The sequence below is a fragment of the Drosophila ananassae genome, chromosome 2R (genome assembly GCF_017639315.1).
Source record: "Drosophila ananassae strain 14024-0371.13 chromosome 2R, ASM1763931v2, whole genome shotgun sequence".
In the NCBI taxonomy this organism is placed as follows: Eukaryota; Metazoa; Arthropoda; class Insecta; order Diptera; family Drosophilidae; genus Drosophila; species Drosophila ananassae.
In genome coordinates this window covers 2,299,527-2,324,415 of record NC_057928.1, presented here as the reverse complement: position 1 = coordinate 2,324,415, position 24,889 = coordinate 2,299,527, and the positions used below count along the sequence as shown (strand labels likewise).

The following is a 24,889-nucleotide window of genomic DNA, read 5'->3' as shown; positions in this document are numbered from 1 at the left end:
CAAACGGAGTGGAATGCCACGACCAGTGGATTCCAACGAGAGGAGCCGTCCCACGTCAGCCGCAGTTATAGACGCGGGGCGTGAGCAGGATGAAAGGCGATCGATTCGATTGGATGCCACCTACTATTCCGGATTCTACCCGTGACGTTGTACGGGGAGAATACGCAGGTCGACACCTATGCGCTGCTGGATGAAGGATCGTCTGTCACGCTCATCGACGACGAACTCATCCGCAGCCTGAACCTGAAAGGCGAGAGTCGCCAACTGAACGTGCAATGGTTTGGTGGGAAATCTGCCAAAGAGCACACGAAAGTGGTCAGCCTGCAGATCAGTGCAGCGGGCAAGCCAAAGCGCCATGGGCTGAAGAACGTGTACGGAGTAGCCAATTTGAACCTTCCGATGCAGAGCCTGCGTCGGGATGATGTACAGGCAGTGGAGGCGAATGCGCGCCTGCCTGTGAAGCCGTACAACAATGCGACACCGAGGATCCAAATTGGATTGGATCATGCGCATCTTGGAATACCCCTCAAAACAAGAAGCTATGGATCTGGGCGACCATTTGCAGCAGCCACCGCACTTGGATGGGTGGTGTATGGACCGGTGAGCGGAAAGGTGAGCTCACCGCTTCAGAGTTCGTGCCTCCTAGCCGTGCCCCAGGATAATCTTCTGGAGAAGATGGTCAGCGATTATTTCGAGATCGAGAATTTCGGAGTAAAGCCGGCACAGCCAGTCGCAGCTGGCGGAGTGGAGCTGGCGCCGTCAGTCGCAGATGGCGGCGAGGCACGGGCCCTGAGAATCCTGGAGGAGACGACTAAGCGAGTAGGTCGACGATATGAAACCGGGCTGCTATGGAGAGACGACGAGGTGAGACTGCCGGAGAGCTACAATATGGCGCTCAAGAGACTTGTCAACATCGAAAGAAAAATGAGGCGCGACGTGGACTTCGCGCTGGCCTATAAGGATTGATGGATGATTACGTCAAGAAGGGATATGCACGACGACTGGAGCCCGAGGAAGTCCAGAGGCTCCAGGAAGGCAAGTTATGGTACCTGACGCATTTCGGGGTGGAAAACCCGAACAAACCTGGAAAAATCCGGCTGGTCTTCGACGCGGCTGCCAAGGTAACGGAGTGTCCCTCAATTCAGCGCTGCTGAAAGGCCCACAGCGCTACAAGCCACTCCCAGCAGTGCTCTTCCATCTTCGGGAAGGAGCAGTTGGGGTTTGTGCAGACATCAAGGAGATGTTTCATCAGGTACTGATGCAACCACAAGATAGAGGATCCCAGAGGTTCCTGTGGAGGAACGGAGCTGACCAGCGGGAGCCGGACACATACGAAATGCAAGTGATGACGTTCGGAGCAGCGTGCTCACCATGTTCGGCGGACTATGTGAAGACCTTGAATGCCTCGCAGTACAGCAGCACGGACCCGCGAGCAGCCCTGGCCATCAAGGAATACCACTACGTGGGTGACTACGTCGACAGTTTCACCAGTGAAGAAGAAGCTATTGCCGTTTCGACACGGGTGAGAGAAATTCATGCAGATGCAGGATTTGACTTGTGTCGATTTACTTCCAGTTCGGCAAGTGTGGTCAGAGCGTTGAACCCACTTGAATCCATCGCTAGCGTCAGATGGACCGAAGCTGAGGAGAAGGTACTAGGAATGTACTGGCAGCCGGCTACAGATGAATTCAAGTTCGGCATCAAATATCATCGAGTCCCGAGAATCGTGATGACAGGGGAACGCGTCCCTACCAAGAGGGAGTTCCTAAGCCTGGTCATGTCCACGTTTGACCGGATTGGATTCCTGAGCTGCTACATGGTGACTGCCAAATTGCTAATGAGGGAGATTTGGCGGAAAGGAGTCAACTGGGACGAGCCGCTACCAGCTGATTTGGCCGCAGCCTTTGAGGATTGGCGGCAAGAAATAAGCAAGATCGAAGAGTTCCGATGTCCGCGCTACTACTTCGGCGGTGGACCCGTGCGGATGCTACAGCTGCACATCTTTGTGGACTCCAGTCAGTCGGCGTTCGCAGCAGCGGCCTATTGGCGGGCCACTTACGAGAACGGAGACGTGCAGGCGCATTTCGTAAGCTCCAAGACGAAATGCGCTCCGATGAGGAATATGTCGATCTCGCGGCTGGAACTTCAAGCAGCAGTATTGGGCACAAGACTGATGGACACCGTCAAGCAAGAGCACGGTGTGGCGATCAGCAGCTGCGTATTATGGACGGACTCTAAGACTGTGTTGCACTGGATAAGCAGCACCCACCGGAGATACAAACAGTTCGTCGGTAATCGAGTGGCGGAGATCTTGGAATCCACGGAGGCGTCCCAGTGGAGATGGATTCCGTCTGGCGAAAACGTGGCAGACGACGCGACGAGGCCGCGCAAGGCCGTGGACCTGAGCATCGGTTGGAGATGGCTAAGCGGTCCACCATTTCTTCGAGAACCAGAGGAGAGCTGGCCTAGATCGAGCGAGGGGTGGATCCCTCCGAAGCCCGACGAAGAGGAAATGAAATGTGAGTTTGCTTTGGTCATAGTAAATTTCATATCCCTGCAGAGATTCTCGAACTACAATCGACTGTTGAGGAGCATCGCATAGGTGCTCAGATTTATTCGTCGGTGCCGTGGACTACGATACGATGGAGAGGATCACGGACTGACGTCGATGGAGTGCGCTGAAGCTGAGCGCGCACTAGTACGGCAATCGCAGTGAGAAGCGTTTGCTGAGAACGACCTAGGAAAGGCCGCCAAGGGCAGCCGATTGCATGGACTGTTCCCATACTTCGACGAGGACGGAGTAATGCGAGCCAGTGGAAGGATCGACGACACGACGTGTGTGCCATACAGCGCACGTCGACCGATCATTCTGTGTCACGATGAGGCACTGGCGGAGATGATCGTGCAGCATCACCACGAGAGGATGTGCCACCAAAACACGGAGGCAACCATCGGAGCGATCCGGCAGAAGTTCTGGATTACGAACTTACGGAGGCTGCTACGAAGGGTGGTGAGCAAATACAATGTTTGCAAGCTGCGAAGGGCACGACCTACTCAGCCCGAGATGGGTCCCCTATCAGAGGACCGGCTGGAAGCCAACGGATGGCCCTTTAAGTTCACCGGATTGGACTATTTTGGACCGCTATTTGTGACGGTTGGACGACGCACGGAGAAGAGGTGGGTGGCACTGTTTACATGTCTAACCACCAGAGCTATGGAGATGGTTAATGATTTGTCCACCGATTCCTGCATAATCGCCATGAGGAACTTTATGTGCCGACGTGAACCCGTCGTCAGGATTAGGAGCGACAATGGAAAGAACTTCGATGGAGCCGACCGCGAAGCCAGGAGGTTCAGCGAAGTGATCGAGCCTGCACAGATCCAGGGCGAGCTGTCGTCCAAAGGAGTCGAATGAATCTTCAATTGCCCGGCGAACCCAGCTGAGGGTGGCGCCTGGGAAAGGATGATGCAGTGCGTGAAGAAGGTGCTGGCGCACACGATTAAAGAACTTGCGCCCAAGGTGCACGTACTGAAGAACCTGCTGATTGAGGCGGAGAGCATAGTGAACTCTCGAACGAAAAAAAGTGTAAACAGAGAGAAACAATTTGGCGGAATTAGACCGATTTGCGCCATCACAATAAGAGGGAAGAGAAACTGCGGTAGGTTAAAAACTAAGTAGTTGTAAAGACATATAATTAATGTAACTCTTCCAGAATAAAACCATCAACAAACACAGAACTGAACTGTTGTCCAGCACTAGAGTGTTTAAAGTGTGTAAAGGCATTCCCTGTGATCGGCCAAGCGGCGACACTTCATCATCAGAAGAAATTTAATAAAAACGAACAGGAACACGATCCATACACCTATACCTTGTAAAGGGTGAGTAAAGCGCTTCCTCCATTTTCCTCAAGTCAAACTAAATAAAAATTGAAAATTTTTTTGCTTTAACAATAATAACTAAAATAACGAATACTGAATTATATCACAAAAAATTTAAAAGAATTGAATAACCCTATTTTTATACAATTTAACGTCATTCTCTTGCGGCCCCGAGGGACTGATTCCATAAGTTTCAGAATATAATTTTTTCCCCTCTCCCTCTCGCAATGGAAGAAATCAAATCCACCTTAAAACAAGAAAGGAAAGCTAACTTCGGGCGGAGCCGAAGTTGATATACCCTTGCGGTTAAGTCGCAGTCCGCTAGGTGGCGCCACGCATCTTATATTATTAGATATATAGCGGATCGTATATAGTCGGCCGATCCTTATGAAATTTGGCATATCGAATTATTTTGCCAAAGGAGGAATCCATTGAAACTCCCATGCTTCTAACTTGAAAAACAACGAAGTTATAGCATTTCCGATAAATCAGTTATATGACAGCTATAGGATATAGTTGGCCGATCCTTATGAAATTCGACAAATCAGATTGTTTTTCCCAAAATAGAATCTGTACCAAATCCCATCTTTCTAACTTAAAAACAACAAAGTTATGCCAATTTCGATCGTTCTATGACAGCTATAGGATATAGTCGGCCGATCCTTATGAAATTTTGTACACAAGATATTTTGGTCAAATATATAATGCGTGGAAAGTCTCAACCTTCCAACTTAAAAAACACCAAAGTTATGGTATTTCCGATCAATCAGTTATATGGCAGCTATAGGATATAGTCGACCGATCCCGGCCGTTCAGACTTATATACTGCCTGCAAAGGAAAAAAGGGTGTGTGCAAAGTTTCAACTCGATAGCTTTAAAACTGAGAGACTAGTTTGCGTAGAAACTGACAGACGGACAGACGGACCGACGGACAGACGGACATGCTCATATCGACTCAGGAGGTGATCCTGATCAAGAATATATATACGTTATAGGGTCGGAGATGTCTCCTTCACTGCGTTGCACACTTTTGACCAAAATTATAATACCCTCTGCAAGGGTATAAAAATTCGATGAAAGCCTTAAGACCCTTTTGGACCAGGTAATAGAAGTTAAAGAGGATATTAATAAAGTCGGGGCGAGGGTAGCTACGCAAGAAGTAGATCCCGAAAAACGTAACCCTACGGTAACCCAACCCGTTCCTTTGGTTCGTCTGCGCACTGAATACGAGCGTAAAGAAACATCTACTCAGCCAGATTATGTGAAGGAACTTCAGACTTTTAAGGGGGAGCCCGGGAAATATTTATCCTGGGTTAACATGGCGCAAGCCATTTTTAACGACTATGAAATTATTATAGGCAAGCCTTTGTACAGGTCCATCACTCTTTACATTAGGCAAAAAATAAGAGGTGACGCCGATTTGGCGCACTGCTCTTATAATGTAGAAGATGATGATTGGCCGGAAATTAAACGTATTCTCTCACTTCACTACGCCGACAAGCGAGACATCCGAGCCCTTCAATACCAACTGAGCCAATTAACTCAAACAAATAAAACCCTTGAACAATTTTATAACGAGGACAATATCATAAATCATAAATAATTATAACGAGGTCCAATCCACCCTTCTATGACTCTATGGCCACCGTTCGCAGCGCGCTTGAAGATGCTTCCCAATTGTTACCACATGTGGAAGCGCCGATCAATGCGTTTAGGAATCAACTGATTTCCGACGAAAACCAAAGTACTCATGAGTACTCATGTGAGCACCCGCACGTTGGTTACGTCCGTCACTTGATTCCACTTAACGACGAGACAATGTCCGATCTAATAGGTTTACTCGGAAAATATCTTAAACCCTCTATAATTAATGGAGTAAGGATTGAAGGACCGAAACCTACCTACCATTCTTTCAATCCAAATGCTTTGAAAATTTTAAGCTGTATAAAATTCGAATAACGCAAAGATTGGTGAAAGATTTGTCCGATTCAGAGCAGATTTCTGAGGCTATAGAAAGGGAAAATCGCAGAGCCTACAGAGGTTCGAAAGAAGTCCGCATCCAAATTCTTGAGAAATTCTCAGACTGTCAAGCACACTTCGTGGTCAGTTATCATTGTGCGACTGTTTCAAACGATTCAAATATGAGCATAGGACATAATATAAATAGAACAGAACCTAAAAAGTACGAGTCGAGGGATATGGTTTTCGTCGCTAATAAGCAAATTAAAACTAAGGAAAAACAACGTTTCAGACCCGAGGAGGTCCAAGAAAATCGCGGAGTGACGATAAAAACTAGGTCAGGGAAAAATTTACATAAATCAGACTTGAGGAATTGAAGAGCGCTTTATAAACCTCTCTATTTTAAAACACACACAAAACATTTCTCTATTTTAACACACACACAAAAACGTAGAACACATATAATATAAGCATGAATAGTATGTACACAAGCCTTTCTTTCCTTCTCGATCACGTTGCTCCACAAGTCTTACAATCATCGGCCTCACATCAGCCGCGCGCATATTCAAGTACGACGCACCCATCGTTCCCCTGAAACAAGGAGCAGTATGGCGGATCAATGGAGTATTTGAACTGGTACACTTCATCAACCAGTCAAGGATGATGCAGCTAGTAGACGACACTAGCCGAGACGCGGCAACCCTGACGGATCAACGTGTTAGCACAATAACGAGGCATTACCTGGAGCAAGCAGCGGAGGGAATAAATAGAGTAATGAGGCCATCATCACGCAGAGCTCGGGAAATAAACTGGCTGGGTTCAGCCTGGAAGTGGATAGCAGGATCACCAGACGCGGAGGACTGAAATGCGATACTCAACTCTGAAAGAATGATCGCCAAAAACATTGACCAACAAATTGGGATCAAAGCTCGACTCTTCGACGCCAGCTATAAATCAATTCAACAATTGAACGATGTGGTAGCGAGAGTCAATGCGATAGACGGCGACCTTCATGCGGTCACGGCAACACTACACAAGGCAATCATCCTGGCTGAACAAGTAGCGGAAGTCACAAGGGCATGTCAACTTGCCAAAACTGGAGTGGCAAATACGAACCTCCTGGATCACGAATAAATCGAAATGATACTCGCAGAATTCAAGGACCTCCCGTATCAAAACATCTTCCGCATTACAAAACATCTCCCGCATTACTGTACATCTTATCCCTGCCCAAGGTATCTAATAGGAGTTACGAACTCGTACATCTGTATCCAACGGTATCAGGCGGGAAGCAAATAGTGCTCGAACACCAGAAGCTCGCACTAAACGGAGAAGAGACGTATGCAGTAGTGGGCAGCTGTTGCTCCAATGTCTGCCCAAAAAAAGGATTTAACGCTTTTAGAGGAAAACTCATGCATTCCACGGCTCCTGAAGGGTGGCCATGCATCCTCATACCTTCGGAGTACTGACCAGGTCATGCAGTTGGTCAAGGATGGGACACTATTCCATTCCAACTATAATGGATCAATAACGACATCCAGTCCAGTTTAACAACGAAATCATCACAGTCCGGGACAAAAAATTCACCGCCTATACTGCAAGCCACCCAATGGCCTTACCACCAGTGCTAACCAACATAACAGTAACTGGCTATCGACCTTCGCTTGGATACGTCGATGACGTCAACGCCCAAAACATACAGCTGATGTCTGGCGATTCACGAGGCGTAACCTTTTCCTTTGTCTTCTTGATACTGTTTATCATCTGGAGGAAGTTGACTTCCACCAAAGGAATATCAACCACGAGGGTTATAGTTGAGGACATAGAAAATCCAAGGAAGACGTCGACAACAACTCACCATTCTGCCAATTGATCTGCGGGACGCAGACTTTTAGAGAGGGAGTAGTTATCACCCGGCACTCGATATTCAAGTGTTGTGGGTTCAACTACACCCGGATATGTCACAAGAGTGAAACTATGTCACAAGAGTGCAACTATGTACGCTGACTAGAATGTTCCGCTGACTCTTGACACTGGATAGCTGACACCACACACGCTGACACCACGCACGCTGAAACCACACATAGAGTTGGACTGGGAGATCGGCCGATATCGAACTGACGACCGGAACTGACGACAGAGTCACAACTCTGAGAAGTCAGTCTATTCTTGACCAGCAAAACATCAAGCCGAATCCGTCTCCAAAGAATATTTTCCTAAAAATCAAACCTAACAATAAGTCACAAGAGAACATTTCTGTATTTCTAACTAAGTTACTTCATAATCAAATTATTAAAATTAAGTATCCACGGCAATAAATTTTATCATCAACGCTTCAGAACATGGCCCTACTCTTCATGATCAGGTGACCACTGGATGGAAACCTTAACTTACATGTTTGCGCTTAGTGTTTACAAAGTTATAAAACTGCTTCGGATCCTGAGTAAACTGAATCCGGCAGCGGTGAATATAACTCCTATAACATTCTGCGTTACGCACGGTTGGACCGAGTTACTAAGTATATGTTTATATCGATGTATGCGATGTTTACATCCTCACATGCCAGTAAATCAGACCAATTAAATTCCGAGATTAACTTATTTAATTTCATAAAGTCAGGTTTACGGAAGAAACGAATTTTATGAGATTTAAGTGTAGACTTAAGGTCAATTAAGCAATTGTTTTCGATTAAAAAAAGAGTGGGATGATATGGATCCTCAGGGGTAGAAAGGGGCAAAGTTCTGGTAATTCCATCAGGATCAGAAACGAAACATGAGTCCAACAACTAACCTCAAGAATTTCTAACGTGGTTAATTTGCCCGAGGGACACGTCGAACATGCCTTCAGGGAAGTCGTGGAGGGAGTTAAGCTGTAAAGACGGGAAATTTTTAAAATTTGACCTTATCACCCAGAGCTATCAGCTGGTCACAATCAGACAGACGATCAAAAACCAAACGAATACCAATAAACCAAAACGGACAAATGTTGCCAGTATGTTGGCGGTTCCATCGAAGGTGGTATATACGAACAGGTAACATACAAAGATTGATCGGACAAAGTGATTTTGATGCAAAGAAATTCAATGTCACCAAACTCTTGTGATTTTACCTCTTCAGAAGCGAATTTGGAGTCTACAGAAATTAACACTCCTCCTCCCCTTCGCAGAGTTCTATTCTAAAAGTGGTGTACCTTCTAGAATAAACTTCGGAGCTTAAGATCTCCGGCTTTAATCAAGTTTCTGTAAAGACTATAATGTGAGATGCAAAAGAAGAACTATCAGAATACAGTTTGGGAAGTTGACTACGTACCTACCGGGGGTCCGGACGGTTGGTGACTATTACGGGGGTTTTTTCTCACGTCCGGCCCTTGGGGTGGCCAGAGATATAAGCGGATGCATAGTTGTCGGCTGAGCAGGCTTAGGATTATTCGCCACAAGCACATCACTAAAAGCGGATTTACCGTCACAGCAAAAGTAGAGACCAGACCTAAGTGAAATAGCATGCGAAACTGAGGCCGTGAACCCGACACACTTAGCGTGTAAAACGTTTTCACAAAGCCAGCAGTGGATGGTAGACTGGGAGGAGGAGATTGTCTTATTACAAAACTTCAGCGCACAGACAAGTTTAAATTCTATAATTATTAAAAAATTAAAATTTAATTTATTAAAAATTAAACTATTAATTTATTATTATTATTTGTTTTTGGAACCTTGAACCACTGTACCAGGGAAAAGAAAGGGGGAGATTAAAAAGAGCAGTTAGTGCGAGTTATTATTTATAAGATGTTAACGTGGGTAAGCCCATTGGATGTGACAACATACAATAAAATTCAAGAGGAGAGATTTTCTACATTAATTTTTGGTCTTCAAAGATTTTTCTCCAAACATTTTTCTATGGAAGATTTTTATTTTCTTATTGAAATCAGTATCTATCTACAATCAGGCTATCTACAACTTCTGTAAAGCTTTACTAAACAATCTAAACCTGCAATAGATACGTTTTGAACAAAGAAACAGTTTTAGATAGCCATGACTTTTTGAAAATATGAGATTAAAAACTCCAATTTAATTGAAGAAAATATTGTTTAACCATCTATATTAAATTCAATAAAATTATTTCGAGTTTTTCCTTAAATCCAAAATTAAAACATGGTATGATCTACTGATTTCACAAAGAAAATAAAAATCTTCCATAGAAAAATGTTTGGGGAAAAATCATAGAAGACCAAAAATTAATGTAGAAAATCTGAGATTTCAACTTTGGATGAGTATTCCAAAGATATGGTAACTCCTAGATACCATTTTTATACCCTTGCAGAGGGTATTATAATTTTGGTCAAAAGTGTGCAACGCAGTGAAGGAGACATCTCCGACCCTATAAAGTATATATATTCTTGATCAGGATCACCTCCTGAGTCGATATGAGCATGTCCGTCTGTCCGTCTGTCTGTCTGTCTGTCTGTCGGTTTCTACGCAAACTAGTCTCTCAGTTTTAGAGCTATCGAGTTGAAACTTTGCACACATCCTTCTTTCCTTTGCAGGTAGTATATAAGCCGGAACGGCCGGGATCGGTCGACTATATCCTATAGCTGCCATATAACTGATTGATCGGAAATGCCATAACTTTGGTGTTTTTTAAGTTAGAGGGTTGGGACTTTTCACACATGTTATGTTTGACCAAAATATCGTATGTACATAATACATACAAATTTCATAAGGATCGGCCGACTATATCCTATAGCTGTCATAGAACGATCGAAATTGGCATAACTTTGGTGTTTTTTATGTTAGAAAGATGGGATTTGGTACAGATTCTATTTTGGGAAAAACAATCTGATCTGCCAAATTTCATAAGGATCGGTCGACTATATACGATCCACTATATATCTAATAATATAAGATGCGTGGCGCCACCTAGCGGACAGCGACTGAACTGCAAGGGTATATCAACTTCGGCTCCGCCCGAAGTTAGCTTTCCTTTCTTGTTTTAATTTTAGTTGGTTTCAAAAATGATATGTACTGGAAACAATGATGGTCATCGCCATTACACGGCCTACATAATTCAATATATGATAAAATTTGATCAATTTCTTCTCTTCTGTGTACCGCGGAAACTGTGGGTGATAGAACCTATGTTTGTTCTGGACTTTGGTTCAGGGGAGCTTAAGGGTTATGGAGCAGGTGAAATTACTAAAGTAAGGTTGTTTACTTCGTGGGTCTGTTTGCTTGGGACCTAAGGCGCTCTGGGCCCTTTTGTAGGCAGGCCATCATATGAGCCAGTGTATGGCCATCGCAATGGAGGCAGAGGGCAGATTTGCTGGCATCATTTCACACTCAGAAGTTGCGTGTTTATCTCCACACTTGACCGATGCTCTTGTTGGCATTCACGTTTAGTATGGCCGAAGGCCTGCGTTGACATTGAGCAGCTCATTGGTAAATTTCATTGGTGGCTCAACCATGACTATTCTGTAGCATAGCAGTTTTACATCTAAGGCCTCTTTATTGTTGTTGGTCTGTTCGAGGTTTACAAAAAATAAGTTCAGTGGCATCATTGTACATACCTTTTTGGGTTGCATTGTATACATCCCTGTCCTTGTCTCAATAGCGGCTGAGACCCTCCTTGATATCTTCTAGTTCGGTGGAGTGGTGAAAGCCTTTAATGACGATCTGGCAGGCGCGTTTATCTCGGGGCTGGAAAGTGTAAAAACACTTGCTAATTTCTTCAGCTTTGTGAAGGTGTCCTTGTCTGGGGTCATAACGCTATTAACCCATAAAAAACCCATACTTCAACTCTCCTCCCTTATACTAACGGTACCATACATTGCATTCTCTAACATAATAGGCAACTCTATAAATTCGCACATAGATATATGTTCGCATGTGAATTTGTATGCCCTCCTTCTTACGTATTTGAATGAACGTATTTGAATGATATGTAGGATTTTCAAATGTTTTCAAATGAGTTTTTCAGATGAGCGATCAAGCATTTACAAACACATAGCGAGTGGGTAGCCGACTTGTGCTGGATCGCTCGTGAATAAAAGACGGTTGTTTGTTTAACTATGTAGATGAAATGATCCGGCTCGCACATGTGCTCTTCAAAAACGCAACCAAAGATGTGCCCATAAAAGCATAAACCCATCAGACAAAAAAACGAGAAAAATATGTATCTCTTAATGCAAATAAGTTTTAATAGTTTTAATAATAAAGTTTTAATAATATTTAATATGTGCAAAAATGTGCAACATTTTTTCATGTTTAACGATTGCGCTATGAGGTTGATATATAATGTCAACAATTTTAAATTTGACTCCGTAAAAAAGGGTCAATTATTTCAAATATAGATTATCTTCAATTTTGTTTATGTTGGGCTAAGCAGCCACCAGATAGGCTAATAAGAATATTGATAATTTGTTTATTTGCAGCGGCATTTAATCTTCTCTTTTGTCTCCCAGATTCGCATGCACTTTGTTGTCATTTTGTAGCGCATGCGCTTTTGGGAGCTTTGGAAGAGCTTCTGCGCCAAAGCGGTTCTTCTTCTTGTTGTATTTTGGAAGTTGTTATTGGCGGGCCGCTATTTGTTTTATTGTGCGGAATTAGCTTAATAAATTGAATATAAACTATCGAATCTCGTCTTTAATTCGGACGCTATCAAAACTCTGATCGCTCAACAGTTTAATTATTTTTTTTGCTCTATAGCTTGTTGAAATGAAACAAAAGACAGAAGTTAAATATATATAATTCTTTGGAAGAATAATCATCTTCCTCTCTTTATCTCAAAGCGGACAGACGTGTTTTTTTGTGCGCACTGCGTTTTCATAAAATTTCCTTATTAGCTTTCCATAAACAATCGGTTTTCATTTCTATTCACTTAAAAAAAAAAATAATAAATTGCAATTCATAGATCCGAATAGCTTCGCGTGTGCAGTGATATATTTGGAGGTAAAATAATAATTTAATAAATTTTTTTTCCAAACATAGCCCTGCTCTGCTTCTTCATCTTTTACGGTGTTGCTTCTATTCTATTGCTCCTATTTCTCGCTCAATAGAGATTCTTATCTCTCTTCTCTCTTCAATCTCCCTCTTTCGTTTCCCTGGTGCAGTGGTACAAGGTTCATCAATATTATTAATAAATTAATAATTGAATTTTTAATAAATTGATTATTTAAATTTTTAATAATTAAGGAATTTAAATTGGTCTGTGCGTTGAAGTCTTGTAATAAGACAATCTCGTCTTCCCAGCCACTGCTGGCTCTGTGAAAACGTTTTACACGCTAAGAGTGCCGATTTCAAGGCCTCAGTTTGGGATGCAATCTCACGTAGGTCTGGTCTCCACTTTTGCTGTGACGGTTGTCGTGCTGTTCAGGACGAAATGAGATCGTTCATGAGGCAGACTAAAAGCGGATTCAAGGAGTTGATTAGCGGTTTTCGTAAAATCAATAACCAACTCTGTGCGCTCGATACACAGTTTAGTAGTCTTCAACTACTAAACGAGTCTCCAAAGCGTAATAAATCCTCTTTTAGTGATGTGCTTGTGGCGAATAATCTTCAGCCTGCTCAGCCGACAACTATGCAGCCGCTTATATCTCTGGCCACCCCAAGGGCCGGACCTGTGAAAATCTCAGGATTAATGAGCAAATGTCCTCTGTGGCATCGCTACAAGTGATCCCAGACCCAATAATTTAAACCCCTGTAACAGTCACCCTGGTACGTACTGATGCCGCTGTATTAGTTACGGCGGCACCAAAACCCTTGCAGGTGATCCCACCATCGAAACATATTTTTGTTTCCCGGCTTGCCCCTGATACTTCTGAGATTGATATCTCGGCTTACATCAAAGCCAAAACAAAAGTCGACATAAAGGTGGTGGACATTACAAAATTTAAATATTCATACACCAGGCACACGTCATCTTTCAAAATACGTGTGCCCTTACAGATGTTCAAGACGATTTGTTCCGCCAGTTTTTGGCCAGAAAATATTTTCGTCCAAGAACATCAGCCAAGTACGGTGAAAAAAAAAAAACCAAACCTGTGGGTGTAAAACTCCCACATGTTACGGCCACTGACCAACCTTCCACTTCATCTCCCTCAGTTTTAAAAAACTAATGTCTTCTCTAACACTTACCTATCAGAATACAAGAGGGTTACGTAGTAAACTTCCCAAACTGTATTCTGATAGTTCTTTCTTTGCATCTCACATTATTGTATTTACAGAAACTTGGTTAAAGCCGGAGATCTTAGGCTCCAAAGTTTTTCCTAGTAGGTACACCACTTTTAGATGTGACAGAACTCTGCGAAGAGGAGGAGGAGTGTTAATCTCTGTAGACTCCAAACTCGCTTCTGAAGAGGTAAAATCACAAGAGTTTGGTGACATTGAATTCCTTTGCATCAAAATCACTTTGTCCGATCAATCTTTGTATGTTACCTGTTCTTACATACCACCTTCGTCCGAACCGCCAACATACTGGCAACATTTGTCCGCTATTCGTTTGGTTTTCGATCGTCTGTCTGGTGGTGACCAGCTGATAGCTCTGGGTGACTTTAATATCCCAGAACTTATATGGTCAAATGTATATGGTCAATTCACCGTCTTTACAGCTTAACTCCCACCACGACTTCCCTGTGGGCATTTTTGACGTGTCACTCGGGCAAATTAACCACGTTAGAAATTCTTTAGGTCGGCTGTTGGACTTATGTTTCGTTTCTGATCCTGTTGGAATTACTCTTTCTAGAACTTTGCCCCTTTCTGACCCTGAGGATCCATATCATCCCACTCTTGAGCTTTCAATTGAAAACATCTCCTTACTTGACCTTAAGTCTACACTTAAATCTCATAAAGTTCGTTTCTTTCGTAAGGCTGACTTTATGAAATTAAATACGATAATTTCGGAATTTGATTGGTCTGATTTACTGGCATGCGATGATATAAACTTAGCATTACAAAAATTTTATTTCACTTTAAACTCATTTTATGTGGAAGGAATCCTTCATTATTCCGCTGCATAAAAAAGGGAAAAAAACCGACGCTGCAAATTATAGAGGCATCTCTAAATTGTCAGCAATTCCAAAGCTTTTTGAAAAACTTATCACTCCACCTATGTAGTTCAATGCAACACCTATGTAGTTCAATAATAACTCCGTGCCAGCATGGCTTCATGGAGCGCCGCTCCACCACCACCAACATCTTTTATCACGGATGGCTTCCGGAATGGCTTACAAACAGACGTCATTTACACTGACTTCAGTAAAGCATTTGACTCTGTTAACCATTCGCTTCTTATAAGTAAATTCAGTCCTTTGGGATTCCCAACTGATCTTCTTATCTGGATTTCGAGCTACTTATCTGGGAGAACCCAAGATGTTTTCTTTAAAGATGTTACCACGCGTTTAGTCCGCGCCACATCTGGGGTGCCCCAAGGAAGCCATCTTGGACCCCTACTTTTTACACTGTTCATTAACGACTTGCCCCTTGCCTTAATTAATTCACTTGTACTTATGTACGCTGATGACGTTAAGCTATGCCTTCAGTATAAATTCATTAGCGCCCAGTCTAGACTTCAATCCGATTTGGATAATCTTCAAAATTGGTGTTTATCAAATAATCTAAAGCTTAATGGATCTGTTGGGACTTGTGCCAGCATCAAAAATCATAATTATTGCAATTTAATTCTACCAGTGTAACTAGCCGCAGCGGTCCACTAATTGCCCGTTATCAGCTGTATTATATTCTTTGTTTCTCCCAGATTCGCATGCGCTTTGTTGTACTTTTGTAGCGCATGCACTTTGGGAGCTTTGGTGGAGCTTCTGCGCAAGCTCTTAGGTTTTATTACTTGCAATTCGGCATTGTTTTGGACCGGCCGCGGAATTTGTTTTGGGGTTAAATTGACCCATAATAAATTGATTTGTAAAATTGAACCTGGTCTATTAATTCGGCCGCTATCAAAACGCTGATAGCTCAACAGGATCGAAATGTAAACTCATGTCTTTTTACCGATCTAGTCCTTACCAGGCTATGTACTTTCTCTATTGGAACGCCTTAGAACGATTAACTCAGGTTAACGATCTAGGTGTCCTATTAGATTTGAAACTTAAATTTACCGACCATATATCTACCATGGTTAATAAAGCTATGGGTGTGCTTGGTTTTATTAAAAGATGGTCAAAAGAATTTAATGACCCGTACATAACTAAAATGTTATATACATCACTTGTCCGTCCGATTCTTGAGTATGGATTGTGTGTCTGGAGTCCGCAATATGGAGGTACCTAGATCACATTGAATCTGTACAAAGAAACTTCCTTACTTTTGCGCTTAGGGGACTTAATTGGTCTACTCTTATCGTAGTAGACTTTTACTAATCAACTTACCATCATTAACAAACCGTAGAACGATGCTGGGTGTCATGTTTCTTTATAATCTTATTTATGGAAATATAGACAGCCAGCATTTACTAGGTTAGGTTAGGTTAGGGCGGTGATGCAAGGGGGTCATAGAATACCCCCTCACTTCCACTTGAGCCGCAAGGGCTCCTTGTGCTGCCGCTGGAGCAAGGGTTTCACCGAGATGCTACCCCCCCCCCCCCCCCCCCCTTCCTGTCTACCAGGGTGCGTATATATGCCTAGACTACCTATGGCGGCCCATGGTCCCAGCCTGCTTTTTTTATGAAGGCAACCAGTCCGCGTGGAGAGATCTCTGAGAGATCGTTAAGGTCCGAGAGTTCTTCGGACCCGAAGTGTTTGAGCCTGCTGCGTCCGAGTGCCGGGCAGTGGCATAAGAGGTGCGATACCGATTCTACCTCCTCTTCATCCCTGCAGCTCCTGCAGAAATCATACTATTTTAGCATTTACTAACATGCTTAAATTTTAACGTTCCTAGTAGAAGGACTAGAAACTTTCGTCCTCTACTCCTCAGCCATTGTAGTTCGACATATGCCCAACACGATCCGTTCAGGGTATTATGTTCGGACTACAAGGGTCTCTACCACATCTTGTCACTTTGCTCTACTAATAATCTTAAATCGCTTATATTAACCGCCTTATCTGTGCAACACTCTTCCTCGTGATATCTTTCTCCTACTTTTCGCTTAACTATCTCGGATCTATTCCCGCGATTCGAGCCGTACGTCACGCGGCAGCGTCCCTCGGTCGGTTGGAATGGAGGTGGGCTGTACGTATGCAGTGGGAACCGCGCAAAAAAAAGAAAATTAGCATTTTTTTCACAGTGATCTTGTAAATTTTCAATAAAAGTATACGCAGATACGAATCGTGTAATAATTCCATCTGAACTTCGCGGCCATATACTGAAACTCTTGCTTTAGATAACATGTCAGGCAACATTTTTGGTTTCCTAACATTGATCAAGATATATAAATTTGTAAATAAATTAATATATAAATTTTTGTAAACTTTTGCGATACCTGCATCAATTCAGGACTGAGGAAAGAATACACCCCCCTAGAACCCCAAGAACCTGATTAACCAGCTCGACCCTTGCCTGGAATACCAATTCGCCTAAGCACTTGAAATCGCCAAGCCGTCCAGAGTTTCTAGCCAAAGAATTTTAAGAAACCAAAATACTAACTAAGTTCTTAATTACATGGAGAAATGTGTTATATATAGCTAAGCTAACTTCGGGCGGAGCAGAAGTTGATATACCCTTGCAGTTAAATTTGTTCCATTTCCGATAGTTCGATGAAATTTGGCAAATCGGATTAGATTTTCCAATATGGAATCTTTATCAAGTCCCATCTTTCTAACTTAAAAATTCCGATCGGTCTATGAAAGCTATAGTCGGCCGATCCTTATGAAATTTTGTACATAAAATATATTGGCCAAATATACCATGTGTAGATAGTCCCAACCTTTAATCTTAAAAAACACAAAGCAATCCAATCTGCCAAATTTTATAAGGATCGGCTGACTATATTTTATAGCTGTCATATATATGGCACAACCTTGCTATTTTTAAAGATGCTTGGGGTTGATGGTGAAATTCTCACCAACTATATACATACGATCCGAAAAAAAATATATATAGAGGTAATGTTACCGCCTAGGAAATGTTGGTATATGTTCCTACGAAATGAAGGGTTCGAATCCAACTAATAAAAATGTCTTTTGTTTTTACTAATTATTTATAACTATACTAAACTAAAACTTTATGACTATCTTTTTTTCAAAGTATTTGATATTCATATGACATCATATATTAAATATGAAACAAATTTATTTATTTTTAAGTCAACGAGCGTTTTCTGTAGGTTAAGTTCAGAACTGCAGATTTTAAATAAACTCATAATTAGTTTGATTTATATATTTATAATATATATTTATTATATATTTATATTTATTTAAATTTTTTGAGGATTGCAAATTTCTGTTAGGGGTTAGAGTTTGAAGAGTAACCGAAGTAAACGCGGGAGCGCGGCTTAACGCTCGACACTTCGGAGCGACTGAGATACCGCGAGATATGAGACAAAGATAACGCATGACGGCAGATCGGGCGACGCGAAAAGATATATAAAGAGCGAACGAGAGTGGATGGGGGTAGCATAACAACGGCGGTAGAACAGTGTGACGTCACTGATGTCTATTTCAATAAATTATCGCAGGTCAGACTTGCGGTGGCTGCTTGACCCGATATTCTCCACCCGTTTGAAAATGAGCGTTTAACCCTAACTGGAAGGGGCAGCAATCACAATTTTTTCTGCACAATTTTTGGTTCCAAAGAAATTAGTGGCGTTGTCAGACCAAATCTGTCGAGGCTTCTTCCAGATAGAAAAGAACTTATAAATAGATCTATCCTTTGAAAGATCGCCCATTACATGATCCAAAAAACGCGGCTTTGTCTGAAAACATAACATGCATTCATTTCGCCAATAACGATTGATGTACAGCGTGCACGTTCTGCTCATGAAAGCTAACGATTATGCTTTGTGATCCCGGAAGGCTGCTTGGAAAAAATTACTGGTTGACGACCATCGTAATCCAAGGATGAGTTCTTGAGTCGCCCGTCTACTCGAAGCAATCAAAACTGATTCAAAAAGGGATCAAGCCAGCGAGCTGGAGTAGGCAACCATTCCCTTTGTCTGTAATGTTTTTATTTCATCATCCAAATGAGCGCGCTGAACAGCCCACAAAAGCATGCGAGCCTCTCCTTGAGATCATGAACGGTAAATACTTTATGACAGACCCGTCTGCCAAACTTATAGTCGTACGCAAACACTCCAGCGAGAGTTTGTATTTCATCATCTAAATGAGTGCGCTGAACAGCCCACAAAAGCATGCGAGCCCCTCCTTGAGATCATGAACGGTAAATCCTTTATGACAGACCCGTCTGCCAAACTTATAGTCGTACGCAAACACTTCAGCAAGAGCTGGAAATAAGTTTGCGTATTTGCATGTCGCCACGAGGTCTGTATATGGCGATTTCACCAATAAAATTGAAGGGTGAAGTTCTAAAGCTGGCTTCTCCACTACTATCGTCCCAGGCCAGTCTTCTTGTACCTTTATAAGATAGGACGGCCCCTGAAACCATAAACTGGATACGATAAACTCAGTAGGAAGACCCCTACGAGATAAGACGTCGGCTGCATTTTGTGACGTAGGTACATAACGTCACTCCATGGAATGAGTCAGATGGTTGACACGCGGTTAGCGAGGAAAACGTTAAACCTGGCTGGCTCATCTCGAAACCAGGATAATACAACGAGTCGCACCAACAAAAATACTTCCCTTTGTAAACGTCTAGAATGTTAACCAGATCTAACTTCGGCACAGTTATTGTTAAGAGGCGATACATGAGATTTCGCACATAGGAGTCAGCTCTCAGCACCTGGCGACCTGAAAACGAATGGACCGACTAGGCCAAGCGGATCGTACAAGCGCGCTATTCAAGATCAGACCGAACGTCGGGTCTATTTCGACATGAACTGAAAAGCAGAAAAAAGAAAGCAGCAGCTGATCAGTGGAAAGATCTCATGCCAATCCTAACGTCTTCGTTAAATCGTGAAGCTGCCGTCATCAAAAGGTAAAAATCTCGAAGTCAGATTTCGAATCCAATAGAAAGTCCTTGACCTCGTCCTTAACCAATTGGTGAATCGCTCGCACAGATAAATACGAAGCCGACTTTGTTCCATATATAACAGTGTCCAATTTACATGTTTGCAGCTCATCCAGAGGAGAATCTCACACAACGGTAAATTTTACAAATGTCACCAGTCAGCGCCTCAGAAACAGCAGCAGGATGTGAAACTGCTTTGGTTGGATGACAAGACCAGCCATTAAGATGTTATTCAAAGAATAACCTATGGTAGTAACAGCGGACCCATCAAACACCACAATAAGTTTAGTCGTGGTGCTTTTCTTCTTCAGCACACAGTGCTGTGGCAGAAAAAATTTGCAAGCTCGATGCAACTCCGGCGGAACCAGGGACATATGACCTAGGTTAAGAAACTCCTCTATGTAAGGCCGAAAGCTGTTGCACAGGTCGGGATGAGAGAGAGTTTACTCTCCTATGGCTGGAAATGACGTAGAGCCTGTGAGTACCAGTCGCCCAGTACACCGGAACTATGTTTAATTGGCAACTGAAAATCAACGAATTAATGGCATTTCCGATCAATCAGTTATATGGCAGCTATAGGCAGCTATAGCCGTTTCGATATATATACTGCCTGCACCAGAAAGAAGGGTGTGTGCAAAGTTTTAACCCGGTAGCTTTAAAACTGAGAGACTAGTTTGCGTAGAAACAGACAGACAGACGGACAGACAGACGGACTTGCTTATATCGACTCAGGAGGTGATCCTGATCAAGAATATATATACTTTATAGGGTCGGAGATGTCTCCTTCACTGCGTTGCACACTTTTGACCAAAATTATAATACCCTCTACAAGGGTATAAAAAGTCGACAAAATATTGTAACACAATCCACACTTTATAAATTGTTAATTTCGCGATTCTACCATCCAATTCGATCACCAATAAATGACTAAAATCAATCATTGACTCCGTTCCGTCATATGGAATTCAAAAAGATTTATTTTAGGAAAGCAATAGGATCTTCACTCAAGACTCTCTTCACCCCTTTCAATCGGTAGTTTAATGGCACCCACTTAATAATGACACAACACTTATCACTTCATTAGAGCAAAGTCTCTGACAATATCAAAAGACCAGCAGTCGATCCAAGATATTTAAAATCGATCATTATCCAGAAAAAACGTTCTGTTCTCGACCACTTTCGGTAGTCGTAGCGTGTCCAGCTAATTGTTCGCTAGCAGCAAACTAAAATCTCTCAACAGCCAGCTAAAGGAGAGCAACTATTTATGCATTTTTAGTTGTCTTGTGTTCAAGCATTGAACACGATAAGAATTTCAACATAGAATGTAGGAGATTGGACCCATGGGAATAAGTGATTAACAGCATGGTTTGAAAGACGATCTCCTGCAGTCTAACCAAATATTTATGTGGTGCACTTGAAGCACTTAATAAAGGGTCACATACCATGTCAGCGTGCAGTCCGTTGATAAGTAGTTTTAAATAGATTTAAGGTTTTCATGCATCTTTCTTGTAAGAGAAGTGTATGAAATAAAAACAGTTTTGAAACGGAACTCATTGGAGTAACACGATTATTTACGGGGCTCCTCTTAACATCTTGCCTATGGAAAAAGATTTACATAATTACCAGGAGCCTTTTAGATCAAGCAATTACCCTCTACAAACTATAAAATATATTCTAAGAAAGTCTTAGAACGTCTATGAACATCTGAGATTTTAAGTTTCAGAATTGACAATAACAGTATATTAAATGATATTTAATTAAATGATATTAAAATACTCTCGACTGGGTTAACAGAGCTCTCACACAAGGGCTGGACCATTTCAGCCATCTGTACGCGGCAGATGCAGGGGGCCGATAAAATTCACGAAAGCGGGCGACAAAAATAGAGACATTGAGATAAAAAAAAAGATAAACAAATTCAATAAATTATTGCCGGCCAAATTTTCCGGCGGATGCTTGACCCCACATACTCCCCCCTTTGGAAGATGAGCTTTCAACAGCATCATGAAGGCAGGCACAATTTGTTGACTGCCCACCTTGTACCTCCGGACGCCGTCCTCAGCAGCTCACTCGGCACACTCCGTCATCGTGGTCGTCATCCTCGTTGTCACTGCAGCTGGGCGATGGCATCTTGGTAGCCATTTCGCTTCCAAATTCCAAGAGCGGCTTTACATCCACACTGGGTAATATATGACCTATTACACTAACCACAACTGTGCAGATCCCGGCCAGACGATTTTCCATGCGCTGCTTGAAGTGACGACGGTGTCTGTAATACTTCTCCTTCTTGCTGAGCCCCTTGCGGAGGCGCTTCTTCTTTGTCTTGGAAACGGAACTGCGATGGGACTCCACCTTCACCAGCTCAGTCTGAGGCTAGCTGAATTTGGTGAAAATGAGGATCCGCTAGCTTTACATATTAACAATAAATTTGTTAATTTTATTGTTAAGACGATTATGAGACTATCCGAGAGCATCAGTTAAGTACGGTTGATGGTGGAGTGGTCCAATCTAATGGCATGTGAATATATAAACTTGCGTGCCGTGGAAATATCCGTTCGCTTCAATAAATCCGCTTCACAAGTTCGCTTCACAGATTAAAATAAAAGAACATCAAGAATCTTAAATAAACATTCAATAATAGTCTGTTACTCAAGACACTTCGTGGTTCGGTCCACTTTAACCGTGCGTATCCATTCCAAAGCAACTCCTTTGTAGTTCAATAATAATATCACCGCCCATCACTACCAAGTTATTGGAGCTAACATCTATTGTCAATGAAAGGTTCCGGAATGGCATACAAGCAGGTGTCATTGACACTGTTCTCTGTTAACCATTCCCCTCTTCTTAGTAAACTCAGTCTTTAGGGATTCCCAACTGATCTCCTAATCTGGATTTCAAGTTTTCTGGGAAAACCCAACGTTTACTCATGTTTACTCATGCTCGCGTCACATCTGATGTGCGCCAACGAAGTAATCTTGGACTTTTACTTTTTACATTGTTTATTATCGACATGCCCCTTGCCTTAAATAATTCACTTGTCCCTATGTACGCTGATGACGTTAAGCTTTGTCTCCAGAATAGATTTACTAGTGATCTAAATTGTTCCTCACCAACAAAAGTAAAAAATCTCAAGTGGCACATTTCATGCCTGCGGGAGTAAGTCTTGGAGACAGTGAAAGCGATAGAAATTACTGACGCGAGCTAGAATGTAGCCATTGATCTTTTCCCCAATCGTTTCAGTAATTGGCACTTTATAACACAGGCCGACAATTTCCGACATTTTTTTCTCCACGCATAATTTTACCGGCTCCATAACCTTTAGGCTCCCCTGAACCAAAGTCCAGAACAATCATAGGTTCTATCACCCACAGTTTCCGCGGTACACCTAAGAAAATAAATTTATCAAATTTTACCATATATTGAATTATGTAGGCCATGTAATGGCCTTGACCATAATTATTTTTAGTACATTTCATTTTTGAAATGTATTTATACCAACTAAAATTCAAAAATGGTACCAGTTAAGTTACCATATCTTTGGAATTCTCATCCGATCCGATGAAATCTCCGAATTTTTATATTAATTTTTGGTTTTCTATGATTTTTTCCAAGCTTGGCGGATCTAACATGAGGATACCCTTATAACTTTACAATGCATTGCTGCCTTTTCCCGAGCACACACTCCTCCCTCCTGGTCCTTTCACTTGAACGGCCACCGGCATTTGCCGTCGTATTAAGGACCATCTCTGTCGTTTGCACACTCTCTGTTCATTTTCGGTCGCCACCCCTATATTTTAAAGCGTTGAGCCGCGCCCGCTTTCTTTTATAATCGCCGTCACTTTGAATCATTCGCGTCTGTTGATCTTATTAGATTATATGTAAATAAACAAAATACTTCAAATATCTTGAACTAATTCTTGAAAGGGAATTTTGAAAATTTTTTCAGGTACCGAACACGCACGGAAACTTAAGTACACAAAAAATAAACGGATTTACCTGAACAGTTGTTTACTTGGCTGAAATGCGACAATTATAAGACACATAAGAAGCCAAATTCGATCCGTCCAGTCGGCACTCGGATTGTTTGTTGCTTGGCGTATACATTGTATGAATATTTCATCTCTTAACTCTTCTCTCTCAATTCCTAATCCAATAATATATTGAATAATTTGTAACTCACGTTCTGCGCCAAGATCACCTTTCATGTACTTCCATAGCTCCTGAAAAAATTTTTTTGGTTTAAATTTGTTTAAAATCTGTTGTTTTTCACTTTTAAAATAAAATTTTTTTATAATTATTCCTAAAAATATTAATTTTAAAATATATATTAGAAACATAGCATTTCAGCGTGCCGTTGATAAGTAGTTTTAAATAGATTTAAGATTTTCATGTATCTTTCTTGAAAGAGAATTGTATGAATTAAAAACAGTTTTGAAACGAAGCGCATTGGAGTAATACCTAATTATTATAAGGGGCTCCTCTTAAAATTTGGTCCTTGGGGACACCCTGACGTTTTCCCCCATGAGGTAAGGAACGCAGAAAATAAATTTGTGTAAATGCCAATAAGTATAAAATAAAGCTGCGATCTGGGCAAAAAAAGAGCCCAGTTTAAGATCCTAGTCAGAAAAAAAACTGATGTTTCCCCCACAGGTAAGGAACACAGAAAATAAAAGTACGTAAATGCCAATGAACATAAATAAATAGAAAAATAACAAGAAAGGAAAGCTAACTTCGGGTGGAGCCGAAGTTGATATACCCTTGCAGTTGTGACATTTCCGATCGTTCAGCTATATGGCGGCTATTTGATATAGTCGGCCGACCGTTATGAAATTTGGCAAATCAAATTATTGTCCAAAGTAGAATCTGTACCAAGTCCCAGCTTTATAACTTAAAAAAAAACAAAGTTATGGCATTTCCGATCAATCCGTTATATGGCAGCTATAGGATATAGTCGACCGATGCCGTTCCGACTTATGTACTACCTTCAAG

General features: G+C 42.0%; 2 protein-coding genes across 6 annotated transcripts in view; one reads left to right on the top strand and one right to left on the bottom strand.

Annotated features, from left to right (window-relative positions):
• The window catches only part of LOC26515191 (unconventional myosin-VIIa), a 381,684-nt gene that overhangs the window by 46,527 nt on the left and 310,268 nt on the right, over positions 1-24,889 (bottom strand). For 4 of the 5 annotated variants that reach the window (XM_014904700.3, XM_044714626.1, XM_044714624.1 and 1 more), the window contains one exon: positions 23,897-24,120. In XM_014904700.3, coding sequence (XP_014760186.1) covers positions 23,897-24,120 — 224 coding nt within the window. Of the gene's footprint in view, positions 1-11,391; positions 11,528-23,896; positions 24,121-24,889 lie in introns of those variants that run through there. The other variant, XM_044714625.1, reaches the window with a different exon arrangement.
• Positions 2,804-23,971, top strand: LOC123257094. Its single transcript, XM_044714628.1, has 3 exons — positions 2,804-3,659; positions 3,714-3,879; positions 23,847-23,971. Exon 1 carries the CDS (start codon positions 2,804-2,806, stop codon positions 3,413-3,415), a length of 612 nt encoding a protein of 203 aa, XP_044570563.1. The 3' UTR covers positions 3,416-3,659; positions 3,714-3,879; positions 23,847-23,971.